General features: G+C 46.2%; 1 protein-coding gene across 5 annotated transcripts in view; it reads left to right on the top strand.

The window, feature by feature from the left end:
* Nucleotides 1-26,572, top strand: part of KCND3 (potassium voltage-gated channel subfamily D member 3) — a 119,625-nt gene extending 93,053 nt beyond the window's left edge. For 4 of the 5 annotated variants that reach the window (XM_050326698.1, XM_050326697.1, XM_050326699.1 and 1 more), the window contains 5 exons: nucleotides 8,156-8,257; nucleotides 14,174-14,266; nucleotides 16,962-17,018; nucleotides 17,990-18,237; nucleotides 20,303-26,572. In XM_050326698.1, the coding sequence (XP_050182655.1) occupies nucleotides 8,156-8,257; nucleotides 14,174-14,266; nucleotides 16,962-17,018; nucleotides 17,990-18,237; nucleotides 20,303-20,516 (714 nt within the window). In that variant the 3' untranslated portion in view covers nucleotides 20,517-26,572. The remainder of the gene's footprint in view (nucleotides 1-8,155; nucleotides 8,258-14,173; nucleotides 14,267-16,961; nucleotides 17,019-17,989; nucleotides 18,238-20,302) is intronic. The other variant, XM_050326700.1, reaches the window with a different exon arrangement.
* The last annotated feature ends 363 nt before the right edge of the window (nucleotides 26,573-26,935 follow it).

Below are 26,935 nucleotides of genomic sequence, written 5' to 3'. Positions count from 1 at the left end.
CTCGGGCCTCTGGTCACCTCTCAGGGCCGTGGGAACACAACCAGCACATCCCCAAGGGCCACTGCAGCCCTTCCCTGCTCACACACTGCCAGATGTCTCACACAGCCCACCTCGAGGAGCCCTGGAATCTCATTACTCCGCTCCTCCCACTCCACCCAGCAGCAGTGGCCTGCAAAGTCTGAGTCAGAGCGAGCCTCTGTAGTCTGAAGGTCCTGAAAATCCCATCAGAGAGTAACTCCTGGGAACTTCTACATCACTCCAGGCTTTAAACCAGCCCAAGGCAGGTGCTCTCCAGGCACGAGCCCTCCTCTTTCATCTCCCTATTACAGCCAGTTTCACTGTTTTGCCAAACTCTGGCACCACGGCAGCACTGCCCTTCCATACTTCCCTCTGTGACTCCTTTATTCATGCCTAAAACTGGGATAAATCCACTTCCTTTGCTGGCTCAGTGGATTCTCACAGAGTTAGGTCACATACACACGCAAGGCCATAAAGTGAAACCATCTTATGGCCATAACAATCATAGCCAGGGGGTTTTAATTTGTCCATCAGAGCTTTTGCAGCTCTCACTCCCCCACCACACAAGGAGGCAGCAGAAATGACAGCGGGAGCTCTCCTGCCCAGTCACAGGGAACGGTAAATGCTGCCAGAGAGTGGTTAACGAGCAGGCAAGGGAATCAAGAGCGTGCATAAAACTCACAGATAAACACCCCAAAAAAATGTCTACGCGGGGAAATCACAGCCTGCCCGCGAGCACCGCGCAGGAAGGGGGAGCAGCTCCATCCACCAGGCGAATTGCTCCGTGGGAAAGGGTCCCTCGTTTCTCCTCTGCCTGGGGACAGCACAGCTCATGTTCACGATGCAAAGCCCTGCCCGGCGTTAATTCCAGCCACCCGTTCCCCGTGGAAAGCGCAGCCGTTCAGCCCGGAATCCCCGGGCTGTTCCCGTCACAGGAGGACGAGCATCAGCTCCGTCGGCGGCGGGGCCGGGACCATCAGGAGCCATTCCAGCAGGAGCAGGGGCAGCGATGCTGGAATGCACAGACGAGGGGCCAGAGCAGCGTTGTAGCCATGACGACTCCGCAGCATCCCGGAGCGCTCCAGAGGCCGGGACGGATCCCAGGATCTCCCGCCGCATCTGCCAGCCCGGCACGGAGCCAGCGTGTTGTGGCTGTCAGCGCAGGGATGGGAGCCCAGGCACAGCTTCTCCCGGAGCCTTCCCTCAAACACGACCGCGGGAAGGGTTTGGGATGGATTTCCCTCCCCTTCCCCCTTGAGGTTTGTCCTCAGAGACCCCAAGAGCAAGAGGGACGAGCAGGAGCAGGAATTGCACCACGGCTTTGCTGGCGTGTGATGAGTTCTGAGTGATTTTGTTTGCCAGCAAGAGACACTTTTTCTCGATTAATTCTCGATTAATGCTGGAAACTTGTAGCACAGAGAAGAGGGATGGAGCACAGAACCCCCTTTACTCCTGTCAGTGGAAACAAAGAACACAAATTTTACAGACTCGCTTGTTTTTTCTCACATTTCAAGGCTTTGTGGTCACTGTCCCCATCCCACCACCACCACCACCCCTTATTTTCACCACCTTCTTGGGCAGGTGTGAGCAGCACTATGTGAGCAATTCCCTTCCTCTTCTGCAGCTAACACAGGCCTGCACATCATTAATTAGGTTCATCTATCAGGCCCAGTAAGTTGGCATGTGACACCAGATCAAATTCTCTTAATTTCTCCATCCCCTGAATACTTTATAGCCATTAATTAGGGGTGTGAGCTGTGTGAAAGATGTTACAAGAGTGAGATCTGGAAACATAGATAAAAAAAGACAGACAGATAAATCACAGGCAGACAGATGCTCATCACACTCGGCTTCCAGTGAAACACAGAACCTTATTTTAGACTAATGGAGAGCAGCAACATCTCTATTAATGATGCAGAACAACATGATACTTGTATTAAGTAATACATTTCTAGACAAATTCTGACACCCCCTGATTTAAACCCCAGAACAGCTCTCTATCTATACCAGATTATTCCCACTACAGCTGGGCACCTTTTTAACCACCCATCCTTGGAGCAATTTTGACCCAAGCTCTAAAATCTGTTATAGCACTGAAAAAATATATATAAAAAAGCCTATGCAGGGATTTCTTTTGTCGTTATTTCAGGAAGGGGAAAAGAAGGGAAGAGAGCTGGCTTTGTCAGTCAGCTGGACTGGTAGCGTGGGAACTTCAGCACAGAGGAAGCGTTGAATTTCAGCCAAGATGCAGCAACTGTGTAAAACATAATTCCATCAAGGAAAACTGTCCATAAGGTCAGTTCTTACAGAGATCAAGGCCTGACTGCAACCCATACTGGCTGGATGAATACGCAGATAACTTGAAAAAGGTATTAAAAATAAGCAGGGCATCTTCAGAGGATAAAAATATGAAATGGCCTCCAAAAAAGCTTACTATTTAAATGTCAAGGAAAGGGATAAAGCGAGAATTGTCAAGCTCTCTTAAAAAAAAAAAAAAAAAAAAAAAGAAAAAAAGTTGATTTTGTTCTTCCATGGAAAATGCAGAAAACATCAGAAAGGGGATGGTCTGTGTGAAAAGGAAGTGACAGTACAATGGCAACCGAGTAAAACTGGCAGTGAATAAACAGGGGCTGGAAATCAGAAAAAGAAGTTTTCCAAACAGAAGAATAAATTTCTAAAATAAATGCCCTGTAGGAGTAAGAGCTTCACTAAGTTTGAGCCAGAGCTTGTAAATCTCAGGATGAAAAAGTACAAAAAAGGAGTTTACAATAGGAAGGGACCAGTCCTGGTGCTCCAGGGGCTTCCTGCATTTCTCTGTGAATTTTGCATATTATGATAGTTTTCAAATTCTCTGTTTAATCAGCCAGGATATCTGTGACTGGTAGAGAAGCCCAGATCCATTAAACTCCATATTCTGTGCATTGTTCTATAAATAGGTTGAACATCATGTTCTTCGGTGTTGGAAAAGATTAAACGATAAAGTTCATTTGAAATGATGTTCTGTTGCTTTAATGGTGCCAAGGGTAAGGTAGGATTAAAAGGAGAGGCACAGAGGAGGAGAGGGGAATCTTTCATCTCTGGAAAGTAATGAAGAGGCCCAAAATAAGATCAAGGTCTGACTGTAAGTGGTTCTATCAAATTATATAGGAATATAATGAGTTCTACACTATCTAATTTCCATATGCAGCTCTATAACATCTCCCCCAAAGCAGAAGTGACAGAATATTTAAACTCGCCTCAAAAGCTGTTTAATGTAAAGATTGGAGAGGAAGGAAATTTTAAATGTGCATACTATGTTTCTTAGGGGAAAAAAAAAATAAAAGGTTAAAAGGAGAAAAAAAAAGTAGTTTTAGAGCGTGTAACAGTGCTGTGCCTCCACTGCCTTCCCATTACCACAGCCAGATGGACCATGGCAAGCAGAATAACAGCTAGTTCTTATTATATGGACCATTTGCTTTTTAAACAGCCATGATTCCACTCAGCATTCAAACACATGTAATAACCCCCAGCCCTAATTTCCCTCTCCAACCTGCTCTGTTAGAGATGGCAAAGCAGCCTCTCGGTGTCATAATCAGGACAGATGATCAGTGGTGCCTCATTATGTTGAGGATGGCACTCCACAGGCAGTGGATCCATTTTAATGTCTTGTCCACTCCATTATTTTTTAAAAATGAAGGGTTTTCCGTGCTCTGCTCGGCAGGGAGGAGCTCCCACAACAGGCTGGGGAGCTCAGCTGGTTCCCACCAGAGGAAGGTTCCATCCATTCCCTTCCCAAGTCACATTTGTGCACCCAATTCCCACTCAGAAGTACAGACTGAAGCCTCTGCTGAATTCCTCTCTGAGTTTTATGCTAAAATTAGTCAAAAGTACCACAGACAAGATCATTTTAGGAAGGTGAGAACACAACTACAAGAAGATATTTTTTGTCATTCCTTACTCCAAGCCCTGGTGTTAAGCCTGCACACAAACTCCTGTTTTAACTCTACAATCTGCTTGTTGCCCTTTCCACATCCTAAAACCAGCCACGTTCTTTCCACCCAGAATTAAAGCCCAGACCCTGAACCAGCCACAGATGCAGAAAAATGCAAGGCTTGCTGTGATGTTTCACCTTGAGAATAAAAAAGTGAGATATTCTTCTGATGACTTCTGAGAGCAGCTTCATTTCAGCCTCAAAAGGACCAGTGGTGCACACGAACTGCAGCAGCCACCAATAGGTCTATTCAAATTCAAACCACTGATTGTTTAGGAATTAGCATGTGAAGCACTGTTAATTATCTCGTGTGGCTGCCTTTTCTGCCAGGAATCCTCTTAGTGTGGTTTTAGCAGATAAATGTAGGAGGGATGTGGATGGAGCACCTCTAACACCAGGGAAGGTTGAGGGAGCTGGGACTGTTTAGATTAAAAAAGAGAAAGCTCAGAGGGGTTTTACTGATGTATATAAATATGTTCAGGTACACAAATATATATCTGAATACATATTAAAAATATATATACACCAATATTTACATACAACACGTATCTATCAAGGTATTCAGGTTTCCCTCTTTGGAAATACTCAAAAGCCACCTGGACACAGGTCTGGGCAATTGGGTGTAGGTGGCCCTGTTTGAGAAGGAAAGTTGGAGCAGATGACCTCTGATATGACTTCCAGAGGTCCCTTCCAACCTCAGCCATCCTGTGAAGGTTGATTTTAACAACAGCTCCAGTCCCAAGAAGGAGAAGTGGATACAGGACATATTCCTGACACACTTACTCCTTGCTCAAGTTCTGAGGAGCTGGAAAGCTGAAGATGTCTGGCAAATATGAAATTATGTCATAGGCTGTAGCTTAATAGTTTATTAGACCACATAAATCAAGAGTGAACGTTATCTCCATAAGAACTAGATGAAAATCATTAATAAATAATAATTAGCTGTTTCCTGAGCCTGCCATCTGGTAAGCAGTTTTCCCAGCCAGCAGCTCCTGCTCCTTGCACTTCTCCCAAAAGCTAAAAGATGAACTTAGGCTATTTTTTCCTCCTCTACCAGTCCCTTTGGGAAGTGCAGATACCCAGGGTGCTGAAATCCTCCCCACTGCACCTCAGCCCTCCACCTGTACAGGTCTTCACTGCTTATTCCAGGCCTCCAGTTTCCCAAAAACCACTAAACCCCGAAAGTTACTGAGCCCTGCCTTCCACCCTGCTCTCAGAAACACGTGGGCTCCAAGATAACCAAATTAATCATTCTAACCTGTAAGTGGCTGTCATTAGTATTATTATTTTCATCATATAAATTATCTTCCAGATTAGGTCATATGCATTTTGAGATCCTGTGGTTTCCTAGCAACTCCTCTCCCCACTCTACATGCAGACACAGTGTGCTGCTTTCTTTTCCTTTTTTAGACTCTCTGTGCAGGGGTTATATTCAGTAACAGTGATCTCAGGCCTGGCCCTGATGACCTTTAGTCTGTCACATTTGGGGGATAAGATGCAAATGGCAGCTATCCCAACACCCCCCCCAAAAAAAAAAGTCAGAAAACCACAGTCCTCCACTTGGGCACCTCTGTCCTCAGGCCAGGAGCACCGAGCCCTGCAGGGCAGGGAGGACAAAAACATACCCACATGTGGTAAAACCAGGCAGAATTTGGAGGTTCTTAAACCCTTCTTTTACTGTCAGGCTTGATCAAAGTAGCACATCCCACATCAAGGGGCAACAGGTGCCTGAACGCCACGCAGAGCTCGTGGCACTCCACCGAGATGCTTTCCAAATAATTCCCCATTCAACACAGACTTTCCCATAAAAACCTGAACTGCTGTTTTACAGTTGTTTCTAGTCCAATGCAGGAAACTGTCTGGAGGGCCAAACCAATTTTAGGCACCAATTTTTAATTAACTTCTCTAGCTGAGTTAATCAAGATATCTACCAAATTTAATCACGATGGGGACGCGGAGTTGGGCGATGTGACGATCCCAGACGATCCTTTGTGGAAGGAGAAATAGGATTAACTTCTGTCCTGCCCCGCTGACATTTTTTAAAATAACAACGTCTGTTCTAAACTACAAAAGCTGTGGGGCTTAATTATTTAGATGGCTGGTGGCCCTGTTTCAAAAAGAAAAAGAGAACAGACCTCAGAAATGAACCAGCTTCAGTCCACATGGAGTACAGCTATTAATATTTGATCCCCTGCTAGCCTGGAGGCAAAGGGAATAATGTTCATTACAACAGCCTGAGACTGAATCCACTTGAACAATTGACTGAACTGGAAGTGAGGAGAAAACCTTTCCTGCTACAGGTGAGCTGAGCTGGGGTGCTCTGGCAATTCCTCCAGCAAAGGAGCTGATGTTTGGTCAAGAACAGAAAAAAAAATGAGGATTTTTAGTGGTGGCCCTCAGAGCCTCCCTGTAAAGATCATTAGTGCATCCAAAATCCAGTCTCAAGATCACTGAGAAAAGTAAAGAACAGAGGCACAAAGGCATATACTTGCATATAGAAGAAATAATTACATTTCCAGTAAATTACCAGGAACAGACAGGCAATTGCACTTAACTGGAAAATGGAATATCCTTCAGTCCCTTATCCCCTGCTCTCTCCCCCTAAGTCATATTCAATAGCAGGAGTTCCTGTGGATTTTTGGATTACAGCCTCAGGCCAGTCTTACTCAGGGCCCAAAGCAACACAGCAGTCTGGGAAAGTTTTCAGAAAAAACTGAAGCTCCAAATTCACTTTCTCGTTGCATTCTCAGCCTAAATCTTGCAAATACAACCTGTGCCCTTTTCTCAGGGTGACCACATTGGACCTTGGTCCCAGCACAGAGATTTCACTCTCAGGTGCTGATTAGGAGCCTCAGCATTAAAATGGGACAGTGAAATCTAGGTGAAGTATAGAAAATAAAGTCAATTTTGGATGTCCCCGTTTTGGGGGGGGGTCAAAAGACGACCTATTTTTCAGACTGGTCATAGTCTGTGTCACCCAATTAAAGCTGCAAACTGGTGCCCTGTGCATGTCTTTGCCTGGGAAATTGTCTGTTTGAGCAGCAGGTCTTGAGGTTAAACAAATCTTCCAACTATTGAAGGCCAGAGTCACTCACACACTCCCAGGAACAGAGCTCCTGGAATGACAGTGCTCCCTGGACCCACTGCAGATACTTTATTCTTCCCACAGTGTCTACCCATTAGCACCTCTAATTAGAAGGCAAAATCACGAGCTCCATGTTATTTAAGGGATTATGCAGCATTTTAAACTACAGCACAATGTAATTATTTTTTAATAGCCGCAGCTATTTCATGTATTTACTTTTAATGGTGTTTGAGTCATAAATTAACTGTAGAAAAAGGCAAATCAGCACTTGACAGAGGAGCAGGCAGCAATTGAAAAAAAAAAATTAAATGCTAAAAGGAATGATCAAAAATTATCAAAAAGGAAGAGGGAATCATTTTTATTGTTTGCTTTATTCTGGACTGCCTTTCATCATCTAACTTGTCCCCCCGGGAGATCTAGAAGGTCAGGGATAAATAAACATGAGGGGACTTGAATGCCTGTGTTGTTGCAGAGTGACTTCTGTCAGTTGGTAAGAGGTGTGTATTTTTTGGGTAGTCTTATAGTATGAGATAGCAAAGTTAATAAACTAACACTGCCAATGCAGGGGACAGACCCCCCTCACTGAGGGCCAGCTGTGTCCCTGTGCTGCTGCAGAGAGGTGACAACAGAGATGTGAGAGAACAGAGCTGGAAGATGAAGAGAGGACCAAACAGCCAAGCACGTTAGGGGGAAGGTGAACCACGAAAACAACTCGTGTGCTCGGTGCTGAACCACACAAAATCCCCCTGTGCCAGGGGTATGTCCAAGACAAGGCTCTCAGTGCTGTGCAACTCCCCCCAAAAAAAATTTACAATGAACTTTTGAAAAGGTAAAAAAAAAAACTCTGCACATCTTTTTTGTTGTCTCTGGAGAGGTTTTTAACACTCTGTGGCAGCTGAAGCGCTTCAGCTCCTGCAGACAGACCTGTGCCGGCTGCTCCTGGTCGAGCAGCACCTCAACCCCTCTGCCCATCCCTCTCATTCACCCCCAGAGAAGAGTGAAAACCTGACACCTCCTTCCTCCTGCTCCTGTTCTGCTTGATGTGTCCCAAGTCCTGACTCGGTTGTCTCCCTCCTCCACAGAAAGCCCGGCTCGCCCGGATCCGCGTGGCCAAGACCGGCAGCTCCAACGCGTACCTGCACAGCAAACGCAACGGCCTCCTCAACGAAGCCCTGGAGCTCACGGTGAGTGTGGGCACGCCAGCTCCTTCCCAAGACTCCCCCAAGCTCCCCGTTCCCCACTCCTCTCCCTGGGCTCGCTCCCTTTTCCCTCTCGTTGCCGCTTAATTGCTCGTTATCCAGCGTGGCGGCATCGGGCACGGAATGGCGTTGTCGCTGCGTGGAGGCACAGCTGGAACCCAGCTGGATGGGAGCAAAAAGCTCCTGTGGGCTCATCCTTGGGCTAGAAAAGTATCTGGCTTTCCAGCAACAAGCCCAGTTCCCTCTAATCCCTCTGTTGGAGCTGGACTGGTTTCCGCAGTCTGGGGTCGCTCCCTTCCAACACGCAGTCATTTATTTTGCTGAGAGCACAATATGGGCTAATTGGTCGTCTCCAAGAGGACAGGGAAATATTCCCTAGCTCCTGATTGAGGCAGCTGGGTGGTGGGTTTGTTTTTAAAGGCCTCTGGAGGCCTTCCCTCAGGAGGAGGGAAGTTCTGGGCGCGTCAGGTTGCTCAGCAGAACTGGCAGAGCATGAGGTGAGGTTATTGCATTCAGCCTGAGCAGGAGGGGGGAGCTGGGGGGGTTCAGGCTCTGCTCCCAGGGAACAAGGGACAGGACAAGAGGAAACAGCCTCAAGCTGTGCCAGAGGAGGGGCAGGTTGGACATCAGCAGGAATTTCTTGCTGGAAAGGGTGGTGAGGCACTGGAAGGGGTTGCCTAGGGAGGTTTGGAGTCTCCACCCGTGGAGGTGCCTGAGGAAGGACAGGACGTTGGCCCTCAGTGCTCTGGGCTGGGAGAAAAGGTGGGGATGGATCAAACGTCAGACTCAGTCTTGGAGGTCTTTCCCAACCTTGATGATTCCATAAAATCAAAGCTGACAAACCTTTTCAGTTCATGGTGAAAGCTGCTCCCCAAAGACCTGAGCCCGCTGCCAGCCCAGCTGGGTGGGCACAGCACAGGGAAGTCGTGCAGCACCTTGTTTTCCACGTAGGAAGGTGCTCAGCGCAGACTGGGACACAGAAATCTGGCCCTTTACAACTGGAATCGTTTTTCAAGTGACTCCACAAAAGCACTTCACACACGAAGCACAGATTTGGAAGGTGGGGTGCCCAGATCAGTTGCTGTTCTCCCCTCCAAAACAAGTTTGATCCTTCTGGCTACACATCCAACGTTGTCTCCTGCTCTGTGAATGGCAGCAACACCCGAAAAAAATCTGTTTCTTGAACCATATGTTGCTGTTGAGCAGCTCAAGAGAAGTTTCTTTATCAAGTAAAGACCAGGCAGGCTGGTCACACCTATTCCAGAACCTTATCCCCAGCCAGGGAAGGCTCAGGGAAACCAACTCTGCTGGGATTCTGCTTTTTCATTACCGGAGACGGGCAAAAAAAATTCGACTCAAAAATTTAAAATTTCCTTTCAAGCTTTCGATTTCTGGGTTTTTGAGAAACGCCAGGAGAGCTTAGCAGGGACGCTCAGTTTGCACTTGATCTTCCAGCCTGTCATCCCAACGAGAATCTCCTCACTTCTCTTGTCAACCAAAACTCCCTGCCAAGACCACTCAGGGAAGAGCAGCTGACGCACCAGTGCCTAAGTCCAAAATGCAGGGGGTTGAGAGAAATATTTGGCTGGACGGGCTCATTTCTTGGCACCTGCCCAAAAAATCAGTGGGAAAGGGATCGTTTTTTGTTGGTTACGGAGCTACTGTAGACACAGGAACAAAAACAAAACATTCCTAAAGAGGTTCTAGAGGACTTTTTTTTTAACCCCTTAAAAACTAAATATAGATATTCAGTAACACCTAGAGCAGTTTTTTTGCAGGGTTTTCTGGGTGCAACTTGCTTTCTGGGTGGGTTTATAGCTCAAAATCAGAGTCATGGGGTGGTTTGGGTTGGAAGGGACCTTCAAGATGATCTGGTTCCAACCCCCTGCATTGGGCAGGGAATCTTCCAGTAGATGGAAGGTTAAAATGCTCACATGATTTCCCCCCATGGCCCAGCAAGAACCACAAATCCCACTCTGAAAAGCACTAAATACTGTGTATATTTGTATTAACACTCTGCAAGAAAATATCCCCACCTGAAGGAACTCCCTGTTGAAACAGTCAAAGAATTACCATCCACCTGTGAAAATTACTAGATTTTTATTAATTTTTTTAAAACAAGAGACTTGCCAAAGCCATGCCTGGCACCTGCACAACCACCAGGAAATGGTCTCTGACTACCTGAGGACCAGCCACATACCTGAATCAAAAGCCAAAACGTCTCTCCATCCCCAGGTAGTGGCATTAATTAATTACAGAACTGCAGAACATCCTCTCTTTACATGACCATTTTAACTCCACGAGGCAGGATTTCGTGTCCTCTCATTTTATGGCAGGAGAACAAACTATTCTGAAGGGTACAAAATGTGAATGACAGCATAGTCTAGACAGCCACATTTTTTAAGCTGTAAAAATATGAAGGAATGTGACTCCTGCAGTTGCTATATTTAGGCACCAAAATATTATCTACATACTGTGCATATTTGTCAGTCAAATTAGGATCAAACTGCTTCAGTGGTCAGGTGCACATCCCATTTTGACACCTTGCCCAGGATTCTTGCTCACAGTAATGGGCTGCACATGGCCAGATTGCCTTAGGGCTGGTTTGTCACCCAGCAGCAATTCCAACTGCAATTACTCCGTGGCCGTGACCAGATATTATCACTTCCATCAGCAGCAATCCCACTTGTGTTATTGTTTTACAAGGGCCCAGCTCTCGTTGCCTGGCACTCTGACACTTGGAGGGGTCACAAAACAACTGCCCCCACAACGCAGCCTGGCTGTGGCTCTGCAGTCAAGCTAATAAATTGGAAAATAAGGACTGTTCAGGATTCCAGAACGTGTGCCAGAATGTCCTTTCATTAGCACCAGAATGAACACACTGACACCATCTTCCGAGGGAACAGCACGTCTTCAGCCTGTGGCCTCGCAGCAGAGTCAAGAAAGAGGGAAGAAAAGGATTCATCCAAGGACAGCAGCAGGAAGGAGATCTGCTCCCAGCAAGAATACAGGCTCTTGCTTCACAAACATGTGGATTTGTGGCATTTGCCATCGAGACACGAAGTTCTCAGACTGTTTTCGTCTCATTTACAGATTTCTATTTTTTTTCTTAGTGGGCTTTATGTCAAAAGTGCTCAAGGGATGGGTGAGCTCCTTCCCATGGCAGAGCCCACATATCCTCTTAGCACTAATCTCCTTGTACAGCCAGCTGAAATTCCCTTGTAGCTGAAATGCTGGGAGCTGTATATCCCAGGAACAGGAGGTTGTGAGGTCTTGTGCCTTTTCACAAGCAGGACCTGCTTAGCCACAGATAAGCCTTGTAGCTTCTCCCATGGGCAGGGACAGTCCAACCCCTGAACCAGCTCATCCTGGTTCACCAGGGCCCAATTCTGCTTGATGGAGCCCTTAAAAGAGAGGTAAAGTGAAAGTATTTTGGTTTTCAGTGTGTTTCAGCCTCCCCTCCAGGCAACCAGCAGTTCACTGACTGTCTTCCAAGAACAAACTGAATGGCAGCTGGCATCAGATCCCTGCAAAACTGGCATCCCAGCTCCAAAAGCAAACCATCCCCTCTCCTCCCCCCCACCAGCCTCTCCATTACAGCCAGCTTCTTCTAATGAAGACACAGGTTTTGTTTGCCTGCAGTACCACTAATGCAACATCTGTAGGTTCCACTTTCCTCAACAGTGCTGTCAAAATGCCCAGTTTGTGTGCTGTTGGCACTGTCACTGTCCTAGGGCAGGACTTCCAGCAGATCTCATGCCTAATTTCCACTTCAGATGGGCTCAGTGGTTGCCTGCTCTTTGTTTGAGCTGACTGAAAAAAAAATACCCAAAAGGAAGATAAGGTACAATCTCTGATATTCCACCTTATTCCTGGTCACAGCCTTTCCATCCCAGCCTTGGGATGGAAGGCACAGGGAGAGGCTGAGCTGTAACATTCAACAATTGGCTCAAGTCTCCTGCCAGAGGTATCAAAGCTCTATCTTTGCTCTCAGATCCCATTTAGATTTCCTCCCAAGCAAATCCTCATAAAAAAAAGATGCTGTTTTGCAATATATGCTCTTCCTCTCTCCTTTTCCAGTGTTTTAGTGCAGCATCCTATCTGCTTTAGGGTTGCCAAGGACCTCCATGGGAAATATTCCAACCCAGACTCCAGTGGAGTCAGTGATCTCAGCAGGTACCAACAGGGCCTGCTGGGTGTGTTACCTCACCAGGAGGATTGTTAGTAAGAAAAATGGAACTGATCTTTTTTTTTGTTCCTTTTGGGCCACTTCTAAAAATACTCCTGGGAATGCTCATCTTCCAAAACAACAGCAACCAAAAAAAAAAAAAAAAACCAAAACCCATAACCTGCCTAAGATGCATTCCCCCAGGAATCTATGAATTCTGTGTACAGTAAGTCAGCTTCCTTAATGTACCACTTCAGCTGTGTTTTGGCATCTGTCAGAGACAGAGTTATTCCTTCACTTAAGGATCACAGCACCAGCCTGGAAATGGCATCCAGGAGAGGCATTTGCAGTGAATCACTGGGACACAGGGGTGTGTTTAAATGCAATGCTTCAACCAGAGATGAATTTGACCCCCCTGGGAGCAACAGGCAATGCCTTGGCACTTCTGACAAGTTATTCTGCCGTGCCTCCCATCCCACCCATTTCCTCCCCTGAACAGTCAGATATTGCTGGTTCGTGCCTGGGCAGAGATTCAAGCCGTGAACATCCCTTTCTGACTTTAGGGTTTAGGCATCACACAAAACACCAGGCACCCATCACTTGTGGAAAAGGGGGAAAACGTTTTACAACACCTAATAGCTGTTTTAATGCACACAAATTGTCTTTGAAAACGCCAGTCCTCAAAGACACAGCACAGATTAAAGTGGGATGAAATCACAGTGAGTTTCGAGACCAGGAACTTAAGTAGTAGTAGTAAGAGAATATCCTTAAAAATCTGCCACCACACAACAGAATAAGGGAGAAAAATACTCCTGGCTCTCCCATAGCACAGAAACTCTCAAGACAACCCCAACTGCTGCTTTTCCTTTCATGTCTGAGGTGGATCTGACCATCAGATCACAGGGGAAGTAACATGTTTGAGAAACATAAGCATCTGGCTCACTGATCCAGGGCAGAAATCAAAAATAGAGAGTACTGGCTTTCTCCTCTCACATCCAAGTTAACTAAATTGGGCTATTGCTGTTTTGATGAGTGCTGGAGACAAAGCTTTCTGTGTGAGCTAAACACTGCTGGACTCAGGCTCCCAACCTCTCATCCACCTCTGTTTCAGAGGCTTCCAGCAGATCGAGCCCCTCAGGTTCAGATTCTCTGCTCCAGCAGTGCAGCTGTGACTCAGGAGGGTTTGGCAAATAAAACACCCAAGTTCCAAGGGGCCCAGCACTGCACAGCCCTGAAGGTCAGGCAGAGCCAGGCTTTAGCTCAGAGAAGGCAGGACAGGTTGTGTTTTGTCTCCCAACACAGCCCGGGGTTCAGGGTACGTCTGCTGGCATTCAAAGGTCACGTCAAGCTCAGGAGTCTTAATGCATTTTGGAAAAATACAACGGCACAGGTCCTTTTTCTCTTTACCATTCTGGCTCCTGAGCCCTGACATCATGTGTCAGCAGTCCTTCCCACATCTCCTCCCCAGCTATGGAATACCTGGAAACACACAGGTTTGGAATCCAAGCTGAGCCCCTCACCTACAGTTTACAACCCAAATCATTAAGGAAAAAAGAGGAAACCTCCTAAGAGCCAGGAGAAAAACCTGGGAGCTGGCAACACAAAGTGTTATCTTCACCCCCGTGAAAGCTCGTGATGCAACTCTTATTTCTGTTTGTTTTCATGGTTTTACACCTGGTTTGGGTTTTGTTCCCCCCACCACCACCACCCCTTTCTTTTTTGTGGCTATTCAGGGATCCACCGAAGAGGAACAGCACATGACTAAAGGCACCTCCTTAATCGAAAGCCAACACCACCATCTGCTGCACTGCCTGGAAAAAACAACCGTAAGTACCAACACCATCCTTCCACAGCGCCCAGGTCTGGCACGGGCTTCCCGTGGCCAAGGTGTGCCCACGGGATGCTCTGAGGTGGCCCTTGCTCAGACACACCCAGCACATCCCCACCAGTGCCAGAGGGGCTGGTACTAAAGCTCCTGACGTCCTGCAGTGGGTTAAAAGCACTTCTACTTCATTGTCTCCTTAAAATAATAAAACCAATCCCTGTGCAAAGGGATGAAGGTGAGGTTATCTGCTGCTCCCCAGCCACCTACACCTGCACAAAGTCAGCAGCAGGTTGCTCAGTCAAGGCCACCTGAAGGCAAAATAAGTTTTCAGCACAGAATTAGGGAGATCTCAGAAACAATGAGTTTAATTTCTTCAGTGTTTTCTGAAAGAGAACTAACCTGCATTTGTCCTGTGCTGTCAGTCACACATCACATCCACCCATCATTTGTGCCAATTAGCAATTAAGGACAGTTCTGCTGCCTTAAAGAGGAAGAAGATGCTGGTGGTGACTCCAAACCACAAGCTGGTCACCAGTGCCAGCAGGCTGGAAAGAAAATAACCTTTAGCCCATGAGATGGCTCAGAGCAGATGAACTCTATTAATGGGTTTAAAGGTTGCACATATCTTTTCTCATTTCAGTCTGGTTACAAGGGCAGGTAATTTATCTCAAAGCCAGCCAAGCAGTTTCTACAGCATGACTTTTCTGTTTGCATCATGCAAGGTGTTGGCAGTGAGAGCTTTGTTTTTTATTATTAAGTGATTGTGTATGCAGAAGTCTCTGGGAACGTTTCAGATGTTTATTTGATACATATGTTTTGCTTCCAGGTTTATATAAAAGGTTCTGCAGTAAAGGAACACATTATCTATACCATGATTCATTCTAGAGCGAATGAAGCGAGGTTAACACTTGAAATATTCATGCCTTTTTCTATCTGCATCCATCATCAAATGTACTTTTGGTTTCTGACTTGCCAGAGCTTTCTTTTAGATAAATCACCTTCACTTCCATAGTTTGGTTTGTGCTGGAATAACACCACTTAGGCCTCAGAGATACACTGGAAGAAGGTGCTGATTAATTCTAGTGACCTCTGAGCCCAACGAGCTCTAAAGGTCACCAAGGACAGTGATCTGATTCTTCCTGTATCAATGACTATCGAGTTTGTTTTATAAGACCTCATCGTGCCTTTATTTCGACCAGTTTTTGGATGTTACATAAACCAGCAGATATTTCACAGCCTGACTCTTCAGTTTGGAACTTTCTGCCTGAAACCTTCACGGCTACGACCCGTGTTCCACCAAAAAAAAAAAAACAAACCACTTCCATCTGAGAACTTTGAGCAAAACTGGGTGAAGCAAACAGGAGCTGACAGCCCTGCCTGCGGGGTCTGCCCTTGCAAGGCCCGATTTTATAAAGGCTTTTAGAAATTCTGGCCTCTGCACAGGGCAGGTGAACCTCCCAGGGCTCTGCAGGAGCTGCTCTGTTATTAATGAGCCGGTGAGCGCTGCAAGCTCCGTGGCCAAAGCGGACCCTAATTTGGGGATGCAGGGTAATTTGTACCCTAATACCTGGCTGGATCAGCCTAACAAAGGTTTGGTTGCCTCCAGCACACAAACCTGCTCAGACAGTGAGTCCCAGGCCTTGAAAATGTTCCAAATGCTGCTCTTTTCAGCAGAGAATGGCAGTAAGAGCCATACTTGGATTTTGATTAAAACCCAGAGAGAGAATCTGCACAACATTTAATGTGTTTTCCCCCTGCAATTTTCAGCCGGTTATTACCATGATGCAGCACCAAATCACACAGCAAGTTTGGATTCTGGCCTGGAATTATCAATCCAAACAGTTCAATGGGTTTGTGTGGAAATTCTGTAGCTCACATAATCTATTAAACACCCCCCACCCCGAAATTGAAATCGTAGTAAAAGCATTTTTAAGCACTGAAGAGTCATTTTGTGACCAGGTCGCAGGAATGGAATGAGGAATGTACCATGGTTGCAAACTCGTTTCAATGGGCAATTCACCTTCCCTTAAACTAGAGAGGACTCTCAAAGTACATTATTTATTGACACTGTGTCTGGGTTGTCACCAGCACACACTCACAGCTGAATGGCTGTGAATGGCTCACAAATCTGCTGTGTCAGGTGACAAAGTGACCCTGGAGCACTTGTAGCTGCCACAACAGAGATTACTTTGTCATATTAACACAACAGATGGAGTTTGTTCAGACAAAAGGAGGTTTTGCCTCTCATTCCAACTCCCGGACTGAGCATGGACATTCACAGGCCATGTTTTCTCCGAGTGCCTCGAATTCAGTCCTCCAACCCAAACCTTTCTCCTGTGTTTTCACAGAGTGTGATCAAACCCCACACCCACTGGCAAAGCAATTCCAGTTCTTGGCTTGTGAATCAGCAGCTGAAAGTTTGTTTTCCTTCACCTTCAGCTCTCAAAAGATCAAAGCAATAACGTTGTGGTGGGTTTTGTTCTGTTTCCAAGAACACAACATTCAAAAGCTCGAGAAGGAAGGAACGAAGGGGTCTGATTCAGGCAAGGTTTGGTGCAGAGAAGGTCCTGTTGCCCATTCAAACTTGAGTGAGCTGGAATGCTGAGGCAAGAGATGCAGTGCTGGGAGTAAACTTCTGAATGCTGGAATGGACAATCAATTGTGTTTTTATCTTTTGTTGGCATGTTGTCCCATAGGGATTGTCCTATCTTGTGGATGATCCCCTGTTATCTGTACGAGCTTCCACCATCAAGGTATTTCCTTTTTAATTCGATCTGTTTTCTCTATGGTCTCTGTGACATTGTCTCGACAGTGTTTGCTGGTTTTCTCGTTCTTGGTCTTGTACTTGGGAGTTTGTGCACGTGGCTCCCCTTGGTTCTCCAGTGCTCTTGTTTCCTGTGAGAGTTGTTAGTTGTTCTGATGGAATCTGATGGCTGCCTTCAGCATGGTTGCTTTTGTTTCCCATCCTTTTTAGGGACTGGATAAAGTCTGTTCTCTAGAACTAACTGGGTGTTCGTGTACACACACACACACGAGTTCTTTCTTCCAGGATTTTTGTTCCTCAGCAAAATAGCTCTTTCCAGATTCAGCTTTCTGAATTTCCTTTCCCTACACACTTCCCACTCTCACCTGCCACGTTTATTCCATTCACCCAAGGCACTGCAGGGATGCTTTGAACCCAACAGCCAATCCAAGACACATCCTGCAATTAAGTTTTATGTCCAGGTGGGCATCCAAATAAAACACTCTCCTGTCTTAGGCATAAAAAAAAAAAAAGGGGGGGGGCATGAACCCCTCCATGTGTCATTCCAGGATTTTTGAAGGCACTTCTGGAATCCAGACACAAAAATGGAAGGAAATTCAACCACAAGAGGTTAACCACCTCAGACTGTGTAAGCAAGGCAGCACTGACATACTCCTGTGCTTTTCTCACTGCAACAGCTCCTCTTCTTCCCCTACAGACACAGGAGAGCCAAATCTCCTTGTGGTTGCAGTGAGGGCAGAATCATTTTAAGACCTTTTTAAAGATCATTTTAAGATCTTTCAAAGACCTGCCCAGTGCAGATATTTCCAGGCACAGGGGCAGAGAGCCCAGGAGCTGACACTCCCCCCACCACCACCAGCCCAGCCAAAGCTGCCGTTGCACACAAAGCGCTGTTGGGCCAAAGCTGTCGGTGCCACCAGAGAGTGACAACCCTGTCCTTTCCCCCCCCCATCCCGCCAGAACCACGAGTTCATAGATGAGCAGATGTTCGAGCAGAACTGCATGGAGAGCTCGATGCAGAACTACCCTTCCTCCCGGAGCCCCTCCCTGTCCAGCCACCACGGCCTGACCACCTCCTGCTGCTCCCGCCGCAACAAGAAGACCACTCACCTGCCCAACTCCAGCGTCCCGGCCACGCGCCTGCGGAGCATGCAGGAGCTCAGCACCATCCACATCCAGTGCAGCGAGCAGCCCTCCCTCACCACCAGGTACAGGGGCATCATCCACCTGCAGGACTCTTCTCCAGCCAGGGGGAAGGGGGTGGTGCTGGCAGCGTTTTCGGTTCCCCCCTTCTAGTGATGAATGGCTCCAAGCTGCTCCGGGAAGAACCAGGTCCAAGCCAGACTCCAGTGCAGCTCTTGGGCTGGATGTTAGGAGAAGGTTCTTTCCCCAGAGGGTGGTTGGGCACTGAACAGGCTCCCCAGGGCAGTGGGCACAGCCCCAAGGCTGCCAGAGCTCCAGGAGGGTTTGGACAACACTCCCAGGGACCGGGTGGGATTTTGGTCCTTCGCAGGGCCAGGAGTTGGACTCAGTCCTTGTGGGTCCTTTCCAGCTCAGGATATTCTGTGATCCTTCTCTGGCCAGATTGGATACAGAAGTATGAATTCCAAGTGACACCTGCCCAGGGAGTTCTCATGGCACAGGCAGGAGCAGCTCCAAATCCGCCCCAGGACCACCTCCCAGCCCACCTCCCAGATGGCCTAGCACTTCCAAACCTTTCCTGGGAGCAGGCAAAACCAATGGGCTAATAGTGCCTGTCAGCAAACGCTGTTAGGGAGCTGCACACACTGACGTGGCCCCCCAGGGACACTCACTCCACTGATTTTCATTGTCCAACAGTCTAAATTGCAACTCTAAGCATCACTGGGAAACAAATAAGGAGGAATTTCACAGTGCTGTCTTAGTAGCCCCCACCTAAAAAGCCATAAATGACACAGGTGAATTGTCCCTGAACGGAAAACTTTGAAAATTCCATTTTATGCATAACTTGCTGGGAAAAAATCATTTATTCACCGTAACATTCTTGCAAACATTAAATTACTTTCTAAATCCCCCTCAGCCCATTAAGTTTCTTGTGCACTGGGGCTGGTTTTGAACTTCCCATTCTTCTTCTCCCCACTTCTATCCAAGGGATGTAGAAACTGAAACAAAGCTGCCTTGAGGGCAGCAAGCGATTACTTTGTGCCAGAAGGGCATTTCAGAGCATGAATTATGAATGAATAAGCACAAAACAAGTCTCCAGCTATTTCACTTGCAGTATGACAATATTTTAAACCAGCACCTGAAGCAGTAATTTCGTGGAATGTCAACTATTCTGCCTATTTCAGTGGGTGCTAAATCAGATGCCTGTGATATTTTTAAATGTCAACACTTATTTCACTTGCTTACCAAACTGTGGAAGAATGGAGAGAGAGAGAGAGAGGAAAAAAAAAGGTTTTGTTTTTCATGTGGAATGCAACTAACTGGGGGTACTGGTTACCACTGGCACAACCACCCAGGCCCTAAAACTGCCCCACTCTCACCTTGTGCCCGAGGCATCGAGGGGGCAGAATGAGTTCTGCTGTTCTTGGGATCCTTGAGAGATCAAAAACCCGTCCCCTGGGTGAGTCAGTCTGAGATAACAACAGCCAGAGCTTTCCAACTGGGAGCTTTACACTCGGCAAGGACAGACCTTGTGTTTAAAATGAACATGTTGGGTTGGTAATAGCAGACTCCTGTAGCTGTGCAGATGCACAGAAACCAACCTATCATTTTCCCGCTGTAATTAATTATAGGATGCAATTGATGCAGATCTAATAAGAATGCTCCCAGCTGCCAGATCCTTGAGACTACTGCAGAGAGAGGAGGGGGAAAAAAAAAATAGAAAAGATCAAGGGACAGTGAATTTGAAAGAGGTATTTGAAATGCAAGGAAGACAACATCTTCCTCAGAAAGAACTACCTGTGCTCTGAAAAGATGCAGTACACGGGGCAGTGTATTTAGATGTCCTCTTAAATAAACTACAATTATGCAAGAAGGAAATGGAAACAGAGCAATTTGCCCTGTGGAAAGCTGTTTCCTAACCGAGGGGGATATTACCAAAGCTTAGTGTCATCCGGGCAGACACAAACGATTTCTTGCAGGAGCGGGGTGGGGAGGGACCGTTTCGGCGGAGTCTTCTGAATATTTCAGGATATTTCACCCCTTCGCAGCAATCTGGTGTCAAAAAAAGAAAACAAAACAAAGCAAACCAAAAAGAAACAAACCAAGCCAAGCACTAAATTTGTTTTCTAGTCGTTCCAGCCTCAACATGAAGTCAGACGACGGGCTGAGACCGAACTGCAAAGCTGCCCAGATCACCACAGCCATCATCAGCATCCCCACCCCGCCCGCCCTCACGCCCGAGGGCGAGAGCAGACCCAGCCCCGGCAGCCCCGGGCACTCCACGAACATTCCCACCACCACCACCACCACCACGGCCAACATCGTCAAGGTCTCTGCCTTGTAAGACGGTGTCAGGAGGAGGCTGGAAGACCAGCGGCCCCCTCGCCCTCCACCCCTCCGCGCTCCTTTCTTGCTGCAATTTGTGCCTGGATGGACCAGCCCCGACGTTGTGTGAGCGGATTCCCGGTGGAGATCCCACGGAGGCAGCTCCCTTCGGACAGGGACTGAGGAAGGAGAGGAAAGAGGGTGGTCGGAGGAAAAAAAAAAGAAAAAAAAACAAACAAAAAAACCGCCTGGAGAGCGTGTTTGTGCCGCGGTAAAACCGGGCAAAAAAAAAGAAAAACAAACCAACCTGTGGAGGAGGCGCTGGAGGGGAAAGAACCGTCGTGGCAACGAGAGAGTCAATAAAGCAAACGGAAATATAACACTGTGTATCGCAGCACCTTTTTAAAGGTTTTTAAATGGATAATATTTATTCATGAGGAAATGACTGAAAAGGTGAAAAACAATGGATTTTGTGAATTATTCTTTTTTTTTTTTTTTCCTCGTTCGTTTGTTTCTTCTTCATGGAGCAGAACCTTTAAACCAACCAAAATTTCACATTTCTCGTTTTTCTTTTTTTTTTTTTTTCTTTTCTTTTATAGGAAAAGATTTAGGCAAAAGAAGCCACCTGTCACAGAGATCTCTCTCCATCCCTCTGTGTGTGTGTGTGTGTGAGTGTGCAGCAGGAAAACACTGAATTCCAAAGGGCAGAGCACGTTCCCATGATTGGGAAACACAAGCATGTGTCAGCACACACACACCCACACACACACACCCCTCTCTCACCTTGGATGGCATTTCTTTATTTAGACAATTTTGTACCCGCCTTTTAAGTCAATACAGTGCAATTGCAAACAGTGTGTTTGTCTGCTACTTATTGTCTGTGAAAACATATTTGTGGAGAAAAACTAAACAAACAACAAAGAAACAAACAAAAAAAAAGAAAACAGAACAAACAAACAAAAAAAAAAAAGACAGGCTTTAGTAGAGTTTTAGTCCCACATGGGTATCTGCTTTCTATTTTTGTTATCACTTACTTGTAAGAGTGTGACTAGACTACGGTTCTGTATTTTTAAAAAGGATTTAAAAAAAAAAAAAAGGTAGGATTCTTTTTTAATACTGTACACACAAATGGCAAAGAATGGAAGCACTGAACTCAACTGCATCGAGCATTCATAAGTCTAACAGAGGTTTCTTGTAATGTATGCCCATGCTTTTTAAGTTTTGGTTTCTATGTAGAAATTCCTTTGCTAGCACTGGACGTCCAACCCATTGTAAATAGTAGCCAAATAATGTCTGGATTTATACTTGATAACAATTAACCCCAGAGCCAAATATCTTGCATGGACAGAGAGGTATTTGGCTTTTTCACAGTCTTAGGGCTCCAGTTGTCTCATCAGTGGCTTCTGGGTTGCGTTGATTTTGGGGATAGACTAGATGAGCAATTTTAGTTCTCCAGGCCCAGCACAGGATCTGCTTGAGAAGGGGGAGCAGTACTGGAGTGGGGAAAACATCTAATAACATCTGGCACAGACAGCATTTTCTTTTCAGAGCCCTACACTCAGTTTGGGAAAAGTCTACTCCTGTACTTCTAAATCAACCAAAAACTGAAGAACACCGGCTGGTACTGCCAAGCAGCTCCCACTGCTGACCAAGCTGTGGCCAGTCCTACCCCCTGAGATCCTCCTAGGAATGATTTATTGTGAGAGAACACACAGACCTGAAAAGCAACTGGTTTTGCCCCTCCTGTATGAGCAATTTTTTCCTCCCATTTCCAGGGGATCCCCTCTTACAGGTGTGATCCAGGAAGGGCAGAGTGAGGAACATCATCACCTGCCTTCCCACTCGTTTGATTCCCCTGGTCATGCACAAACCTCTTCAGTGACCCCACAAAAGGGGATGCACCACCCCCCTCCTCCCCAGCAGCTTGTAGGGAACAAGGAAAGACAACCAGTGTCCTGTTCTGAGCAGGGATTTCACCACCACCACAGTTAAAACAACAACTCAAAGCACGTCTGAGGCTGATTCAGCAAAGGGATGACCTTTTTCTTTAACACCTGCCCCAACCTATCCTGATGTAATATTAATAGCCACATACACCTCCACACATAAATAACCACACACACACACACATGTATAGATAATTAATAGACCTCCCTTGCTGACTTACACATAGGAGCTGACAACCTGCTTTGGTAGCACTGCTGCTTGTCTGGAGAGTGGACTTGATGGCTGATGCATTAACCCAATGCCCTCCTTAGAATCCTACAACATCCCAGGAATACTGGAACCATGGCTAAGCCTCCAGCTTCTACTCATTTATCCCAGTGCTGCAATATGTTACCCCAAAACTATGTTTAGCCCTGTTTTTAATGATTAAAACGCTCTGCCTTTTGCTGCTTCCTGTAGGAGGTTGTGCTGCAGTTAATCTTACCATTATTGAGGGTTTTTTTCTCGATGTTTTAATTTAATCTTTGCTTTAATTCCATTAACTGTCATCATCTGCTCCCTGTCTGAACACCCTCACCCTTGTAGATCAGAGGCCTTGCTCTCCACCAACCTCCCTCCCACCTTGCAGCCTCATTTACACTGGCACAGAGTGAGGGTGAAATGTGCTGACAGGAATGAAAAAATCACAGAGAATCAGGGATTCAACGTGGCTTCTTGGTGCTGCCTTTCTTATTCCTAATTTATCATGGATTTATCATCTCTCTGCACCCGTCTCTTTATCTGTAAATAACCATTGTAGCAGCCCTCGGCCAGAGCACTCCTGATGCTTTTAATTGCTATCCATCAAAAGGCCTTTGGAGGAAAAAATAATATAAAATCCAACATTTTTAAGGGGAGAAATTAAAAGTAAGGAGGAAAGCCAGCCCTAGGGGTTTCTGGGTGGCTGCCTGGGCTCAGCTTGTCAAGGCAGCCACGGCCTCTGCTCTCTCCCATGGAAGAGGAATTGTTATCCCTGCTCAGAAATCCGTGGTTTGCCTCTCCTGCCATGAACGGAGCAGGTGCTGCCCCACACAGCCAGTTCCTCAGCACAGACTCTCAGAGCCTAAAACCAGGCAAAATGAGGGGAGTCTGACCTAGAGGAACAGGGCTAAAGATATTTTCAGTGGAGGCAACAGCTCCCCTTATCCCCGGAACTGAAGCCGCCCGAGTGAGGCTTCCCAGAGCACTTGGAAATGTGCTGTAAAACCCCTCCCTGCACTGCCCCAAAACAGCCACATCCTTGTGGGGAGACCAGGGACAGGGATGCAGATGGAAGGGCGTAACTGAGCATCCCTGGAAGGAAAACAGGGATAAAGGGAAAAACCTCGGCAGAGCAAAGCCCGGGAATGGCCCTGCGGCCACTGATTCCCACAATAAAGGGAGGCAAATCAGCCTCCCTAAACCACAGAGATCTTCCCAATCTTCAGATAGCAACTTATAAACCATGGCTGAGATAAGGCCAAGCCAATCCCGAATATTCCTCAGCCAGGACTTTTCCTGGAGGGTGTGGATTGTTGTCCCCAGCAGCCCCAGTTCTGCCCAGCCTTACCAGCATCTCCCTCCCTGTTCCAGGGCCAGGCACGTCCATCGATCCCAAACCAAAAACCAGCACCTACCCCAGCATTCCTGGTCATTCCTGAGGCATGGAAAGGGGCTTCTCCAGGTGTGGGCTCCCTCTGAGTGGAGAAGCAATGCAGGAAAACAGGCAGGTTCTAGAAAACAACCCAGCTGGCCAGACTGTCCACCAGGAGTGTGTTGGCAGATCATGTCCAAGCCTTTCCCTCTCCCCTCATTCCTTGCTTTTTATAGAAAACATCTTTAAAAAAAAGAAAAAGGGAAAAAAAAAAGGATAAAAATGGATTCTTTGCACAAAAGGCAACGGGAAGGGAGTTATATTTTTTCAGGCTTTCCTAGAGCAATATCAAAAATATCAAAATTTGCTGAGCATTTTCTTTCCTTTCCAAAGTTTTTTTCAAAGGGAAAACAAATATTTTCATGGACTTTCAGCACATTCTGTCAGTAGAATTCCTCTCTACCCACCTGGGACTGGGCTGCAAAAAGGAGTCACACCCAACAGGCAGAGAACGATGAGAAATACCTTTCCCATGTAGGCTTTGACTTCCATCTCCTCTGTCCAAAATCCACCTTTTACTTTCATTTTCCTTAAAAATCTTAAGGACACCCATAAAGAAGAGGCCACAGATAACACATCTTGGCACACAAAAATTCAAGGATTATAAAATTTAATCTATCCTCTGCTAGCACAGGGTCCTTCACTGTGATATATGGCACTACTATTTTTAGATTTAGATTGGATTAGATTTAAAATTCCCCAAGGACTTCCTCTACTTCCCCAGGGAGCTTATTCTGGAGTGATAGCCCTCAATGCCAAGGATTTTTCTCCAGCTGTTCAGCCATAATTCTCTCCTTATTTTCTCCTCTCTTGCTGCCATTTATACTCCCTTGCACCATTTAAATTATTCTCCTTTCCACAAGAGGAATATAAAACTTTCTACAGCAAATTCTTCTCCCAGAGACTACTTTTATCCTTTAAATAATTACCATTGTTAGAAGTTTCAGGGGAAAGATAACCTAAATAACACACATGGCCTCAGTGTGGAATAAAGTTAATGGATAATTCAAAATACATCCTTCTTTAATTGGCCAGAAAGCCTAAATTTAATCAGTGCCACTTGTTTAACCTAAAACTGTTGATAATAAACTGCAACCCAGCATTTATCATTCTAGTTTAGGCAGCTTACGGTGTGCACATGAAAATCAGATTAATACCAGCTAAAGAAAGCAAAGTTTCTTCAAATATTTTGCTTCTTTAGGTAAAGAGGTTGCAAACATTTTGTATCTTACATGCATTGTAAAAAGAAAATGCAGTAAATTCCAAATCATGTTTCATTCATGTGCTGAAACATCCCTTGGGACCCTGTCATGTTTTTCTGTGTTGGACTTAAATGCAGAGTTACAATGGATGGCTGTGAACATCAGCAGCTTTGAACTGAAAACTTCATTCTGCTTTTGAATTGAGGTGAATTTTCCACATAATTTACCCATCTAGTCTATCTTAACTAAGTTTCTTTTAAACCACTTCTTTTTCTCCAACACTTTGAGCCAACTGCAGCAGATCTATGGCTTTAAAGCCCAGGTTTTTAGGCTTCCCACTTGACATAAACACTCTTAATGGTTTTATCCTTCAAAAACTGTAAGAGCAAAGGGAAGGCAGGGAGCACGTGGATCAGAGCCAGGAGACAGAGCATCAGCAGTTCTGCTCCTGATTGACCTGCTGAACCACTGAAGAGACCCCGAAAAAGTCACTTCACCTCTCTGCCAATTATCCAACCTGTAGGGAAATCAACCCCCCCTCCTCTTGCAATAAGTGGAGCCCCCCCAAAAACCCCACATGGGAATGAATTCTGGAGCCAGCGCCCCAGAAGTGCTGCTTGTGTTCAGGAAGCAAAACCTGTGCCAGAAAGGCTTTAGGTGGAACGGGGGAAAAAAAAGACCAGGTGACAAAGAGCTTGTGAAAAAGCCCCTTCCTGTGTTCTCAGTCAGGTCTGTTCCTTTGTGTGTATCCGTGTGCACGTGTCCCTTTCCCTTTTGGGTTAAATTAGTGCTAGTCCAGGAGTCCCAGCTGTCTGGGGGGAAGGGACCACCCCCACTGAGGGCTCCTCTCCCTTCTGGTGCCACTACAACTGGGAGCTCCCACCTTGGGCCAGTGGAGCATCTTCCACGCTGGTGTGATGGTCTCTTTTTTGATAAATACCAGTATGGCATTCCAGTGGTGTTTTTCTTTAGGAGTTTTATGTTCTAAGAAGCTCTCAACCTTTATTCTTTTCTATTTTCATACTCTGGATGGGCTTTGCTTACAGAGGACAGATCCGAGCTGTACTGTACACAACTGCAGGTAGCTTCATTTGAGAACAACTTTCTAGAAGAACCAAGTTTCCTGTTGTCTTCTTTTGGAATTGTAGTGCATATGTTGAAACTTGTATATCATTTACAGTATTGAGTCTTGTGCCACTGCTGTACCTGATGTATCCAATCCGGATTAAACAGAGTATGTGCCACAAATACCAACATGATGCTGGAGATTTCTTCTGAAAAACAAAACAAACAAACCAAACCAAACCAAAAACAAATCCTGGGAGGTTTTTCCAGAGAACTTTGGGTGTTCAACTAAGTCAAGTTGCATTTAAACACTAATAGCTGTTGTTTAAGCAACCATTAATGAAAACAGTGAGCTGGTCACTTATTAGGTGACTCCTAACAGCTTACACACACTTGCAGTAAAGGTCAGGTCCCACTAGGAGCCCTCACTGTCCCAGCACAGAGCAGCCCCAGAGCTCGTCCTGGGCTACATTCCCACAACATTCCTGAGCTAAATCAGTGTTAGAATCCTCCTGCACTCTGAAAAACCAGTCTGGGTCACACAGGTTAAAG

Source organism: Myiozetetes cayanensis, unplaced genomic scaffold (assembly GCF_022539395.1).
Source record: "Myiozetetes cayanensis isolate MyiCay16 unplaced genomic scaffold, myiCay2020 scf32, whole genome shotgun sequence".
Classification (NCBI taxonomy): Eukaryota; Metazoa; Chordata; class Aves; order Passeriformes; family Tyrannidae; genus Myiozetetes; species Myiozetetes cayanensis.
Note: the sequence above shows the minus strand (reverse complement) of the source record. Positions and strands in the feature narration are given on the sequence as shown.